Source organism: Tasmannia lanceolata, unplaced genomic scaffold, assembly GCF_043159265.1.
Source record: "Tasmannia lanceolata isolate RefF3 unplaced genomic scaffold, GAP_Taslan_0.1 ptg000018l, whole genome shotgun sequence".
NCBI classification, from domain to species: domain Eukaryota; kingdom Viridiplantae; phylum Streptophyta; class Magnoliopsida; order Canellales; family Winteraceae; genus Tasmannia; species Tasmannia lanceolata.
Genome location: NW_027518695.1, coordinates 60,165,494 through 60,180,070, shown reverse-complemented (window position 1 = coordinate 60,180,070; position 14,577 = coordinate 60,165,494). Strand labels below are relative to the sequence as shown.

General features: G+C 38.5%; 1 protein-coding gene across 2 annotated transcripts; it reads right to left on the bottom strand.

Moving 5' to 3' along the window:
- Positions 1-1,655: 1,655 nt before the first annotated feature.
- LOC143851997 (receptor-like cytosolic serine/threonine-protein kinase RBK1) lies at positions 1,656-13,798 on the bottom strand. Of its 2 annotated transcripts, none has more exons than XM_077361509.1 (5): positions 13,732-13,798; positions 13,568-13,635; positions 13,093-13,482; positions 2,637-2,677; positions 1,656-1,918 (listed from the first exon to the last, which is right to left on the bottom strand). In XM_077361509.1, the coding sequence occupies exons 2-5, from the start codon at positions 13,581-13,583 to the stop codon at positions 1,907-1,909; spliced, it is 459 nt and encodes a 152-aa protein (XP_077217624.1). In that variant the 5' UTR covers positions 13,584-13,635; positions 13,732-13,798; the 3' UTR covers positions 1,656-1,906. The 2 variants fall into 2 exon arrangements, with proteins under 2 accessions (XP_077217624.1, XP_077217622.1); XM_077361507.1 differs by lacking the exon at positions 1,656-1,918 and adding an exon at positions 1,926-2,213.
- Between the last annotated feature and the right edge of the window lie 779 nt (positions 13,799-14,577).

The window sequence follows — 14,577 nt, the reverse complement described above, 5'->3', positions numbered from 1 at the left end:
CGTTTCCAATTTTCCATAACATGCAGTTCCTCGATATATCATAAGGCTAGGATCGTCTTGTGGAAATGATTTTGGGGCACAACCTTTTTACATTGTAGCCCATGAAATGGAAGGTTTGGATCATCCTATGGTGTGATGTAGAGTACTTTTTGGAAAATACAATGGACGCTTACACACCGTATAAAAACTCTAAAAATGGGGCATGGGAATATAATAATCTGAGCCGTAAAATTCTTTAAATAAAGGGTAAAATAATCGCATATGCTACAGAAAGTTGCCAAAATTTCTCAAGAGAGAGAGATTAATTAATAAGAAGAGTGAAACATGGAAACGTTCAATGTAGAGAGAGATTTAATAGCAATAAATATAGGTAAAGGAGATTTGTTTCTATTATAAACTTTTTTTGGGGAGAAAAACGATTTGCAACGCTGGATCGAGAGAGAAAGAGAAATAAAATATCGAGAGAAAATCTCGAAAATATCGGGTGGAGGTTATCTCTCTCTAGGTAAGACGGAAATATAGAGAGAGAAAGAGAGAGAGATAATATCGAGAGAAAATCTATAAAATACCGGGCGGAGGTTTTTTCTCTCAGGGTGAGAAAAATAGGGGCTTGACATGTATGCAAAGTCTTTTAAAAACGTAGAATATATAAGGTAAGACGAAAGGGGAGGCTGACACGTAAGCTTCAATGAACAGTAAAATAGGGGTTCCTCCTCATTATATATATAGGATAGGATAATGGAAAGAACCGGTTTGTAATAGAAAAGACGCCCCTAATTGCCATTTTAGAAACCTTTGTAATATACGGGACAGAGAAGGGATGACACGTGGTACCATCACGGCTTAGAGGATTCCGCTTTACTTATATAATATATAAGGCTAGTGGGACCAATCGTGCCATGCACAATGAACGGGATGAATAAAATGGAGAAAGAAAGGTACGGAATAAATGCTAGGAAATCGATTTAGCAAAACAATAGTTCCTTGTGGGTTATAGAAAAATTAACAATGAAGAAGTTGCATTGAAACTATACTAAAAATTAAAAAACCTTGAAATAAGGATGTCATTAAATAACAAATCACAAACTTTGGTATAAAATGAAAAAATTGGAAAAAAAAAATACAATAAACCACTATTCCATTGTTAAAAAAGAAAAGAAAGAAAATATACTCATCTAAGAAAACGAGAAGTTACCGTCAAATGAAACAAAAGGAGCAAAATTACTCGCATTCTTCACTAAACTGCTTGTATAGTAAGATCCATATAATAATGCATCTTGAGAGATACATCAACAATAACTCTTCATTTTACTTGGTTCAATGCGATAAAACTCGATGGAATTGATCCATATAACATTGTAAAGTGCCAAGCTAGGATAAACAATGGCATAACAATCCTAGATTTTAATCCCACTTCAATTCCACAATCCTAGATCTTAGCTAAGATCGTGCTTTTTAAGGATTTGATAAAGTATGTACATCTAAAGAAAATAGTAAGTTCATCAAAAGTAAAGTCAAATCTAAGCAGAGTACAATATCTCCTTAAATGGCATGATTTTAGGACGCTTTCATGGCCTATGATATTTGATTTTCCTTTACACAATCTCATCATTCTGAACACAACAACTAAATTAAATTTATAAGAACCACATAACCATACCCAAATACAAAACATAGAGTAGAAGAAAATAATAATTTAAGAAAATGGCCAAAAAAAGTTCAAAATATAGGAGACAAAAATAATATATAAATCTATTCAACATGATAGAAACTAAAATACTTACCCCATGGCAAAATGAATAACTAAAAAAGACTATTTGCTTTCAAATCCCTCCCCATTGGCCGATATCATCTTCATAATCCAGCTGATATCCACAATCGGAAGGAAATAAACTTGCAAAAGAAATTATGTGCCCATCTGCCATAGAATTATAATTTTTTCTTAAAAAAAGAATTATAGCATTTCATTTTATCCAATAAATAAATGGCAATGTGGTATCATTCCAAAATAGAAGACCCAATTTCACCATAATGGCCATTTTCCATTTGTTCATCACTCGTGGTAGGCACTACAGTGCCTACAAAATAACAGGTAAGTACTAATCCCAAAACAAAGCCATTGATGGTTAGCCCACATTCATCTTGGTTTTGGTGTCGATACCTAAGAAGGCATGAATAACTCTATCAAGGCTATGTTTGAATGGGGGCAATTTCTGCAAAAGTTTGGAGAGGAAAATATTAGTAAAATTTGGTACGTTTTTTGATATAAAAAGACACAAATTCAAACAATCCTATTCATAAGGGACCTTCAATTTATAATACCATCACTTTAAGTTAATCCTCTAAATCATGGAAAGGAAAAGAATCATAAAAAAATTCCATAAAAAATGTTCACCTTGCAATCCAAACAGGTCCTTCAATTTATAATTACTTAAAGGACAACAAAACTCCAAAATCCATAAAAAAGTTGGTGTTGGATTTTTTGCAAAAACTTAAATTAAAAAATAAAATTTCTCACAAAATTGGAAGTTGGGTTGTTCACTCCATCAAAGAAACTAACAAAGCTCAGCGATTAAAAAAAATAAAATGGAGATAACTTTTTGGCTGAAAGTTTGAATAAATAATAAAAATCTTACCTTTTTCCTTTTATCTAACTCATGACGTGCAGCAACAAATCCTGCAAAAGAAACAAAGAAAGGGTATCTTTAAGAAAGAGATTTGGGGAATAAAACTATAGTGGTGTTTGGAAAGGGGGAAAATGAAACACTAAATAGTAAAGAAAAATCAAAACCCAAGAGGGTTACCAGAAGAAAAATCTAAAGAAAGATATTAAATCAAAGGCTGTGGATTTCAGAGATTGCATAGCATATATATCATGCTAGAATGTAAGCACTCACCATCATCGTTGGTTTCCACTTTTGGAATTCCTACTTTTCAACATACCAAAGTGATTCTTGCAATTTCTATAGTTTTTTAAAATATTATTTACAGCAAATTCACGTAGAGGAGGGATATTAGGATTTTTATTTGGATCGGAAACCTAATCGTTAAAGGAAGAGGTGAGAGAGAGATGATTGGGTTGGATAAAAATAAAAAACGAATATAGAGCCGGTATTAGGCTTTTTTATAGGATGGGAAACCTAACCGTTTAGGAGTCTGTCGTTTTCAATGCGCATATATTTTAGCAATTAATCGGAATGTGGCGACGTGTAGATAACGGAAGGACTTGCAAATAACAGGAAAGAGTTTTATGCATATTGGAATTTGTTTGTTTTTAGAATATTTAATTCTCTATGACACGTAGGAAATAAATCTCCACGAAGGCGTGAGGGAGGAAGGGGAGGGCTGCCACCTCAGTGGTGAACAGTAAACCTCCCTTCCTCTTTATTATATACTAGTGGGACACACCCTGTGCGATGCACAGAGCTACAAAGAAAATATGCTTTAAAATGTACCATCATAACTCTGAAGAAGGTAATGTATCGGGCACCACCTTGAAACCCTATCAAAGGTGGCATCCAACATAGGTACTGAACAATAGCTATTGCACATTATCAGGTTGCATACAAAACACAGGTACTGAAGTGGTTGCAAAAATGATGAACTATTCAAAAGATACATGAAGGAATTTAATGCAGTTGGGCCAGAGAATGTGAATGGTCAGATTATACTCAACAACATGGGCCAGAAAATATTAACACAGTCAGTTCCACCACATTAAAAAATTTATGGGCATCAACCTTCAGTGCCATCTTGATGTACTACTTCTAAGTATTAACAACATTCGGTGATGAAGACATCTAAGAGCAAATAAAAACTCTATTTCTCTCAATAACATGGAAAGAGCCAAAGCTCAAATCCTCCTCCCTCAAAACTCATACCGACCACCACCCACACAACATGATGAAAGATCTCATGGCCAACAGGAAATATAGATAGCTGTGTTTACTTGTATGGATAAATGCCAAATTATGCACCCATATGCAACAGAAATCATGACATGATGATAGATTCAAATCAATGAAGAAAAACAAATAAAATAAAATAAATTAAAATAAGGGGCATGTAGTGCACCCAAACAAATGAGAGAAAGTCAAACCTGTGATTTTCCTCCCACGAAGCAAAGTGGTACCCATAAAAATTAACCTTTCAAAGCATGGTATTCTTGTTGATTAGGATTAAAATATTCAATTAACCTTTCTAAGCAAGGTATTCTAATTCTAATTGATTATAATCGAAATCTTGTCCTGTAATTTGGAATTTTTTGTTTGCCTTTTGAGGAAGACTCTGTTTCTCTGCAACATGTTCAGAGTAATACATGTAACTCGGAACAGAAAATCACAAAAAACACAACTCGGAACATGTTAATAGTTACCAGCATAAATTCCATTGATTGTTCCCCATAAAAGAAAACGAGAACATGAAGGCTGTGTCTATCAGTCCAAATTCCAAAAATTCAAAATAGAATTGACCAGTACCCAAATAAAAAAATAACCAGAAAAGGGTGATCATGACTCTATCCGAGGCGTCAGAGATACAGAACCAACCTCTAGATACGCCCTCCATGAATAGAGCTGCCATACGTGAAACTACGCTGGGCACAGTATGGACGGGGCTACAGGAAAGATGCGTAATGGCTCATATATTCTCGTTCTCTTCTACTCTGTTCAGAGAGAGAGAGAGAGAGAGAGAGAGCGGGGTTAAATGTTGATCTCCATGGCGGTTGAAGGGGTTTGGGTATGAATATCAAGACGGTTAGGGGGTGAAAATGTCACAGGACGCGATGAGAAAAAGGGAAAATGACATTCTAGACTTAGCATTGTTGAAGATGTGATAAACGGAAAGGACAGAGGAGTTTCAGATTGAGTAATGACATGAGTAACGTTGCCTTTAATAAAAAAAATAATTGATAATGAATCGATTGGGAAATTGGGCTTTTTATGGATGGCAAATGGCCATTTTCCTGCGCGTGGGAAGAGACGCCTTGTTAGTGCGGGAAGCAAAGGGTTGCAACTGTTTGCAGAGTTTTCCGCGATGCCTTTCGTATACTAACTCTCCGTCCAACCTAGCATATCGAGAGATCTTTAGTATTAGGGTGACACGTAGGATTGATTGCCACGTTGGCGGAAGATGGGTCTGTCCACATCAGCAAAACGGTTAGAAGTTCATCATCTGAAGAGATTTAAGAAGAGATCGTAACCGTTCCCTTTTTCAAGGATATGGAGGAAAATCAGGTAGGATAGAATTAATCGCTTTCTTTTAAACGGATGGGATTGAATCAATATTGAAGAGATTTCAGAAGAGAGAGTGTTCCCTTTATTAAGGATATGGAGGAAAATCAGGTCGGATAGAAATAATCGCAAAAAAATCAGGGTCTGTGGAATGCTGAGGTGGCTGCCAAGTCGGATTGTGGAGGACGGGGAGGGCTGCCACGTATGCAGTGAACAGTAAACCTCCCTTCCTCTTTATTGGTCTGCGGAATGCTGAGGTGGCTGCCAAGTCGGATTGTGGAGGAAGGGGAGGGCTGTCGCGTATGCGGTGAACAGTAAACCTCCCTTTCTCTTTATTCTATTAGATATAGATAGATTACCTTTTGGGTTTTCGTTTTAAATGAGAAAATGATGCATGCGCCAAATAGCATTCTTCTTTAAATTTTTAACTTTTTTTAATAAGCAGCTAAATGCTCTCACAATGGTCAAAAAGCAAATAACACCCATTCAGAAAAGTAATTAAAAAAGTGAAAAATATTATCATAAAAAGGGTGCCTATATCATTAATCTTAAATAATTATGAGGTATTTGCTATGCAATTCTGCGGAAAAGCCATTTCACGGCTGACTTTTGCATGAGAGAATAGCCACAGGGGCTCTCTTTTCAGGAGATTTTATCTTATTCATTTAATTCAGCTGAGGTAGCTGTTCTCTCATGCAAAAGTCAGTCATGAAATGGCCTAGCAAATCCCTAATTATGAATAAAAGGTTTAGTACTGATAAGAAATGATAAGATATATACCACTCTTGTGAGGATTCTCCAGATTCACCACTCCTGTGAGGGTTATCCGTATACACATCACCCATCCTTAACGAACAATAGTTGGAAAGGATAAATATGTTATATTTAATTATCTGTTGTAATTAATCTGTAAATTCCATTTGTAATCACCCTATTGGGTTTACTCTATTATTAAATACAAAACACCACTGCCCACGATGGGTAAGGTTTTTCCTCAATCTTCATGGTATCAAAGCCTACGGGATTTGCCCCGATAGCCTCAATCCTTCCTCCTTTCTGCTCCAGTAGACTCAATCCTTCCTCCTTTTGGTCAAACCTCCTCTAGTTCATTTGCCAAATCTCTCTCCAAAGTCCTCTTTCTTCTTCACCATGTCAAAATCGATTGACACCACCTCCTCCAGTTCTAAATCCAGCTACTCTCTTCCTAATTTCCAACTTCTTTCCCACCTCGTTTCCATCAAACTCACTTCAGAAAATTACCTATTATGGCACCATCAAATGATACCCATACTCAAATCACAGAAGCTCTACAAATAAGTAGATGGTTCTTATCCGGCACCTCCGCCATTTCTAGAAGTTACGGATGAGAAAACATCCACCGTTACCATGGTCGATAATCCAGATTATGATGATTGGGTACTCACAGATCAGCTTCTTATAAGTTGGCTTTTTGCAACAATGATAGAGCCAATGCTGGCTCAAGTGGGTGATCTCACCACTTCACAAGAAGTTTGGAATTCTCTCGCACAGATGTATGCGTCTCAATCCGAAGCTCGCATTGATTAACTGCGAACAAAGCTCCAAAATATCAAAAAGGGGAGTAGCTCCATTGCGGAATACGTAAACCAAATCAAAGGAATCGCTGATCAACTAGCTGCAGTACAAAGTCCAATGCCTCAAAAAGAACTTGTATCTTGCACTCTTCACGGTCTTCCGGGCGACTATGAATCATTTTCCACTTCTCTATTCACCAGGTCAGATGGTTTACCCTCTTTTTTGAAATTAATTGAAATGCTATATGCTCAAGAATGTCGTCTTGAAGAATATCATGCCAACCAACATATTGAGCGCACTGCCTTTCTCTCTGCAAGGGTCGTGGCAAATTTAATCCAAAAAGAGGCAACCAAAATTTTGGTTGTTCCAATACTAATGGTCATAACTGACAAAAATTCCACTTTAACAATAGATTTGGAAGTGATAACAGGAATGACCAAAATCGTAACATATATCGTGGATCTCCTTCTATGGATACAAAACTCTCAACCAATATCCCCTGCCAAATCTGTGGCCTACAAGGGCATGAAGCAACAACCTGTTGGAAACGTTACCAACCAGGTCATATGGCACACTCATTTGCTGGTCTCCACATGAACTCGCCTCTTGATGAAATTTGGTATCCTGATACAAGAGCTTCAAATCACATGACAATGGAGAACTCTGGCCTCACCAATCGCATGAAGTTTAATGGGAATGATCAAGTATTTGTTGGTAATGGTATGAATCTCCCAATCAATGAAACTGGTAATCTCTCTCTCAACACTAAGTCTGGTCATCTTCATCTTAAAAATGTTCTACATGTCCCTCAACTTTGTAAAAAATTATTATCAGTTGGACAATATACTCAAGATAATGATTGCTTCTTCATCTTTTATGGAAATGGATTCTATGTGAAGGACCGGAAGACTGGGAGAATCTTACTCGAAGGAACAAGTAAAAATGGGCTATATCCGATCGTACCACTGCACGAAGATCGAGCACAGATTTCAGGATTGGCTACGGGAGTAACTACACCAACAGCATCACGTGAGGTTTGGCGCATGAGACTTGGTCATCCGAATAATGGTGTCATGGGATCTCTCATAAAAAATGGTAGCATTTATATTTCTGGTTTTAGGAAGCAAATAAATATTTGCCCTAGTTGTCAAACTGGGAAGAGTAGACGGCTTTCATTTAGTGCTTCTGAATCCTTTTCTAATGGACCATTAGATTTGTTGCATTCTGATTTGTGGGGTCCATCCCCTACTTTATCACGTCATGGACATCGTTATTATTTCTTAATTGTTGATGATTATTCAAGGTTTAGTTGGATCATGCCTCCTACTAAGAAAAATGATGCTTTGGATGCTTTTGTCTCTTTTAAACGTTTGGTTGAAAACTATTTTGGAAGAACTATTAAAGCATTTCAAGCAGACCATGGTGTTGAATTTACTGGGTCCTTCTCTGCTTACTTAGATCATTGTGGTATTTATCAACGTTTTTCATTCCCTGCAACACCAGAACAAAATGGTGTTGCAGAACGCAAACATAGACATATCACTGAAATGGGAATAGCCCTGTTGGATCAGGCTGGGATAAAGAAATCCTTTTGGTTGGATGCCTTTCAAACAAGTGTGTATTTGATAAATCGCCTACCTTCTCCTATCTTGGGAAAGAAATCCCCATATGAAATCATGTATGGAAAGCCTCTTAACTATTCACTTTTGAAGGCTTTTGGTAGTAGATGCTTTCCACATTTACGGCCATTCAATGACAATAAACTTGAGACTACAACTAAGCCATGTGTATTCATTGGCTATGCTGAACACCACAAGGGCTACAAATGCTTGGATCCATCCACTGGTGGAACATATGTTTCTCGTCACGTAGTTTTTTATGAGACTTTATTTCCCTTTGCAGGAATGCAATCTGGCCCTGTGATGCCGACCTCATCTACTGATATCCAACAATGGATATATCTTGAACATCATGTACCCTCATCATCACCTTCCATATCAATTCATGTCCCTAATTCTTCTCAACCAAACACTTCAAACACTTCTCCAGAAGTAGCTACTCAAGAATCAGATTCTCTACCTATGGCTACTCAACCTGAAATTAGTTCTGAACCAGATCCACAACAACCCGACACTCCCATGGAGCCCACTATCTCGACCACATTAGACCCAGTACCCTCCACTCCCCTACCCCCTTCGACTCCACTAAGACGACACCATATGGTGACTAGGCTTCAAGATGGAACCAGGCGTCCTAAGGTCTTAATGGCAACTCATCATCCCATTCCTTCATGTTACATGGCTCTCACTACTACCTTAGAACCAACTTGTTATACTCAAGCTGTCAAACTAACCCAATGGCGTGCTGTACCGATGAACGCAATGCACTCTGCAAGAACAATACATGGGCACTTGTACCGAATCATCCATCCTGTGGTCGGATGCAAATGGGTTTTTCGTCTCAAGCGTAGGTCTGATAGGTCCATTGAACTCCATAAAGCCAGGCTTGTTGCAAAAGGGTTCAATCAGCAAGCTGGGGTCGACTTTGGTGAAACTTTTAGTCTCGTCGTCAAGCCCACTACTATCCGCACCGTCCTTGCATTGGCTGTCAATCACGGTTGGTCTATTCGTCAATTGGACGTCAAAATGTGTTCCTGCATGGATATCTTAATGAAGTTGTATATATGAAACAACCACCTGGATTCACCGACCCATCTCGACCTAATCATGTCTGTCGACTTCCACGAGCCTGATTTCACCGCTTTACCATTACCATAGCACTGCTTTGACAAGGATTTACCCAAAGTAAAGCTGATTGCTCTATGTTTGTGCATCACTCATCTCATGGAATTATTATCCTTCTCCTCTATGTGGATGACATCATCGTCACCGGCTCGTCCTCTGGGTATCAAACTTTCTCAGATGCCTTCATCATCACTTTGATATGAAGGATCTCGGTCCTTTGCATTTCTTCCTTGGAGTTGAGATTCAACGCTCTCCATCTCAACTAATCATGACTCAGACCAAGTACACACTTGATCTGCTTAATCGTGCATCCATGCTTGGTTCAAAACCTATCTCCACGCCTGTCTCTTCTGCTTCCAAGCTTTCAGCTCATGATGGTACTTCTATTTCTGAAGTTACACTTTATCGTAGTATTGTTGGGGCACTACAATATCTAACTCTTACAAGGCCTGATATTACCTATGCTGTAAATCAAGCCTGTCAATTTATGCATGCACCTACCACCACTCACTTGATAGCAGTTAAGCAAATTCTTCGTTACTTAAAAGGAACACTTGGCTATGGGATATGCCTTCCTCGTTCTTCCGATCTTCGTATACGAGCATACTCTGATGCCGATTGGGCAGGTAATCGAGATGATCGCCGATCCACGACTGGTGGTTGTATATTTCTTGTTCCGTATTTGGTATCTTGGTGCTCCAAGAAACAACCAACAGTTTTTCGCTCAAGTACAGAGGCTGAATACCCTGCTCTTGCAGTTTGTTCGGCTGAAATAACTTGGTTGAAATATCTCCTACGTGATCTTGGAGTGCCACCTTTGTCACCTTCCTTACTTCTTTGTGATAATATCAGTGCCACGCATCTCACTATCAATCCAATGCTTCGCACCCGGACAAAGCACATCGACATTGACTATCATTTCGTACGGGATCTTGTTACTGATGGCTCTCTCATTGTTCGTTATACTCCTACAGAGCACCAACTGGCCGACATATTCACTAAGGGACTGCCAAATCAACGTTTTCATTGGCTACGTTCCAAGCTTCTCGTGCCCGCTTCTAGAGGTCCCGATAACCTTGCGGGGGATGATAAGAGATGATAAGATTCCACTCTTGTGAGGATTCTCCGGATTCACCACTCCTGTGAGGGTTATCCGTATACACATCACCCATCCTCAACCAACAATAGTTGGAAAGGATAAGTATGTTATATTTAATTATCTGTTGTAATTAATCTGTAAATTCCATTTGTAATCACCCTATCGGGTTTACTGTATTATTAAATACAAAACACCACTGCCCACGATGGGTAAGGTTTTTCCTCAATCTTCATGTACTCATAATAGTACATCTAAACCCAAGAGATGGGTCCCACCACCTCCACCAATGGGAATGCATGAAGAAAAATTTCAGAATTTCACGTAGTTCTCATAAAATCCTCCAAACTATAAGGTTCCTGTCGAAAAGAACACAAGAAAATTCTGTTTCTCTGACCTAAGGGTGCAACACGGGTCGGGTTGCGTCTGGCTGAGGCCAACCCGACCCGACCTGATTTCCTACCCGACAAGGTTCAACCCAACCCGAGGAACCCTTTTTTCCAACCCGAACCTGACCCGAGTTCAACCCAAACCGAGTTCAACCGAATCCAAATATTTAAGCTTAGAAAAAAAATTCATAAAAAATGTCGGCTGAACTCAGATCAGGTTGTCGAACACCTCAACCTGAACCCGATCCGAGCTCAACCCGGGTTGGGAAAACTCAACCCGACCCCGACCCCGGCCCAAACTCAACCCGACCCAACTTTTTTTTTCTTTTTCGGGTTGAACCCGACCCGAATTGCACCCCTACTTTGACCACCGTTGATCACAAGATCCATGGTGTTCGAACAGTGTGTACAAAGTAACTGCAAAATGCCATCTTCAAACTAACTTCTTGCAGTCCTCAATTCACGGTGTTTGAGCCGCTAACTTTGATAGGTGAACACGATTTTCTGAAGGGGTCCACAATTGTCGGCCCACTACATTAATATTATCTTCTTCAAAAATTACCCCAGAACTTCAGTGAAATAACTAAAAACCAAAGGAATGTAGAGCCGTTGATGTTAACCGTAATATTAAATGGGCAGTCATAAATTCACCCCCTTCTAGGATGAATTCACCCCATATTTTTCAAAATGGACTGTAATGCCCACACCATAGGATGATCCGAACTGCCCATTTGATTGGCCGCAACATAAACAGGCTGTGCCCCAAAAATCATTTCCATCGGATGATCCCAACTAACCGATCTATAGAAGTTTCCATAATGTGATTCCCTCTTTAGATCAGAGGGTTAGAATCATCCTCTGGAAATGATTTTTGGGGCACAGCTATTTACATTGTGGCCCATGAAAGGGGCAGTTTGGATCATCCTATGTTGTGGGCTGTACCGCTGTACAGTCCATTTTGAAAAATACGGGGTGAATTCATCCTAAGAGGGGTTGAATTTATCACTGCCAAAACATATTGATTAGACAATCCTAACAATCCAATTAACGAATATAGGCCAGTATTGGTCTCGTTTTTCCTTTCTAAATGCCTATTTGAAGGTCATTTACATGGCCCATCTACTTTAATCTTCTTCCGAAATGACACCAAAAAAGTTTGAGGAACAAAGAGCCGTAAATTGGATCGGGTTCAAAGTGTTCAACCCTAAAACAACCTAAACTTAGCCTTAGGTCGAGGAGGGTCAACCCTAACCCAAGCCGCCTTTAAATCTCTCAACCTTACCCTAACCCGTCAAACGTGATATTCCAAATCAAGGCCCCGTTCATTTAAGATTATGATGACCTATTGTGAGTCCAAAGCCAATTATTGGAAATTTGAGTCCAATATTTGGTATTGGATTCACAATCGGTTGTCGTAGTAAAAAACAAACAAGGCATAAGGAGACGGGTTCGGGCAAGTAGGGTTGCCTAAGGCCCCAACCCTTGCCCGACCCGAAATTAAATTGGGTTGGCTTTTCCCAACCCTAACACAACACAATCCGGGAAAATGCAAATCCAACCCTAGCCAAAATAAGGTTAAATCCATTGAGTTTGAGTTGAGCCCTGCTGAAGTTGCACCCCTTATGTTACAGTAATACAACAAACTCGCCGAGTGCAAAATCCTAGCCATCCAATTAATGTGATTTTTGTATCCTGGCACATCCATATTAGGGACCACCATATATGATCACTCGATCATACAACTAAGTTGGAACTAAGTTTCTACATAAATGAAGTCCACTTAAACCATAAAGTTTATTAGCTATTAATCTAAGACTGCCTCTTTAGTCTTTACTAATTTAGCTTACTTTTGTGTCCTTAATCCATCTTGGAATAGCATATGAGTTGGAAGGCTTAGATAATTTTCAATAATTTAAGGGCATTATAGTAACTTCACACTTAAAGAAGAGCCCTAACCCTCCCACAGTTTTTGTACCCTCCACCCCTAGACTGTTTGAATTTTTTTTTTTGGAAAGAAGGGAAAACAAAAGAAAGAACAAAGAAAAGAGAAGCAGAGAAAGCTACAAAATTTCACTTACCAGAGCTGAAATTATCAGTAGCAACAGCAAGCTCCTCATAATCAAAACTCCTCCAAGACGGCTTAGTCATATGTAAATCCTCACCAAACTCCCTTTCTTCCTCGGCGCAGCGAATTCGAGCCAATTTTCTATTTAAATTCCTTCCCGTTCTCATAGATTTCTTCTTAAAAACACTAATCAGATTCTTCCATTGCATACCATGACCCTCCAGATTCAAAGATTCGTTGACAACTGATGATTTATCACCCGAAGAATTGCTTCTGTTACTGCTACTGTTATAAGAATCAACACCTAAAATTGGTATTTCTAAAACACTTCGTGGCGAGATATCATCTGAAATTGAAATATTTTTTGATTCTGTTTCTGGGTTTTTCTGGGGTTTCCCTGTTTCTGCATAAATGATTCAGTTTTTGTCACTTCAATGATAGAAACCCATCAAATAGAATCGATTATTTTTTCATCAAAATAAACTTACCTTCTTCAAAAGTCATTGGAATTTTAGATTAATCAAATTTGAATCTGTTCTCTGCCACTCTCCTGTTTCTGCATAATCCACAAAAAAAGAAAAAGCAAAGGAAAGAGATTAAGAAATGAAAGGAGGTTTGAGAGATGAAGGGAGAAGAAAGGAAAGAAGCTTACTTGAAGGTTGAAGGAATATGTATTTCTTAAACCGCAGTTATTCCAAGAAGAGAGCAAGCAAAAACTAGCAATTGAATGAATCTAATGCTATTTATAAACTTTCAAAAGAGAATAGAATGGTCAATGATATCGGCACTACAATGTTTTGCTAATTGCAAAAACTCAACTTATCTTTTCATTATTAAGTGTCTTCTGAGACCTTTCTGGGATTTGTAATAACCTTTGCCATCGAAATCTGTCATCTGATAAGCAAAATAAGTTAGATGAGAAGGTTATGACTTAATACAACTTTTTTTTCCTGAAATTGCGTGTAACATATATAATAAATAATAAATACGGGCTACCCTAGTGACAGGTCCCACCTCCTCTACAGCGAATTTGTCCGTTGCTTGAATTCATCAAGTAATCCTAACCGTTGGATTGGCCTTGAATGCAAATTATCAACAATGATAAATCCCATCTTGGGACCCAAAAAACTATTGTTACCATTGATCATGACAACGACTACCCGTCAGGTCCATTTTATAGAGTATTTATATGTTGTGTGGACGTGAAATCCTGTATTTCTTCAAATGTACAGTGAGGCCCACTTCATAGGATGATCTAAACCGTTCATTTGTTGGACCCCAATATAAATACACTGCAGCTCATAGATCATCTCCATTGGATGACCTGAACCCTTCGGTCTATAGAAAGATTGTACATTATAGAAACATTTATAGATGGGAGGGTTAGGGTCATCCAATGGAGATGATCTATGAGGTATAGCCTATTGACATTGTGGCCCAACAAATGAACGGTTTAGATCATCCTATGAAGTAGATCCTGCTGTACATTTTGAATAAT

Coding starts and splice junctions, on each gene's coding strand:
- LOC143851997 (XM_077361507.1), bottom strand. Junction 2,678..13,092: donor TACTGATAATTTCAGCTCTG/GTAAGTGAAATT, acceptor TTTCTTTTGCAG/GATTTGTTGCTGCACGTCAT. Junction 2,214..2,636: donor AGTTAGATAAAAGGAAAAAG/GTAAGATTTTTA, acceptor AAACTTTTGCAG/AAATTGCCCCCATTCAAACA.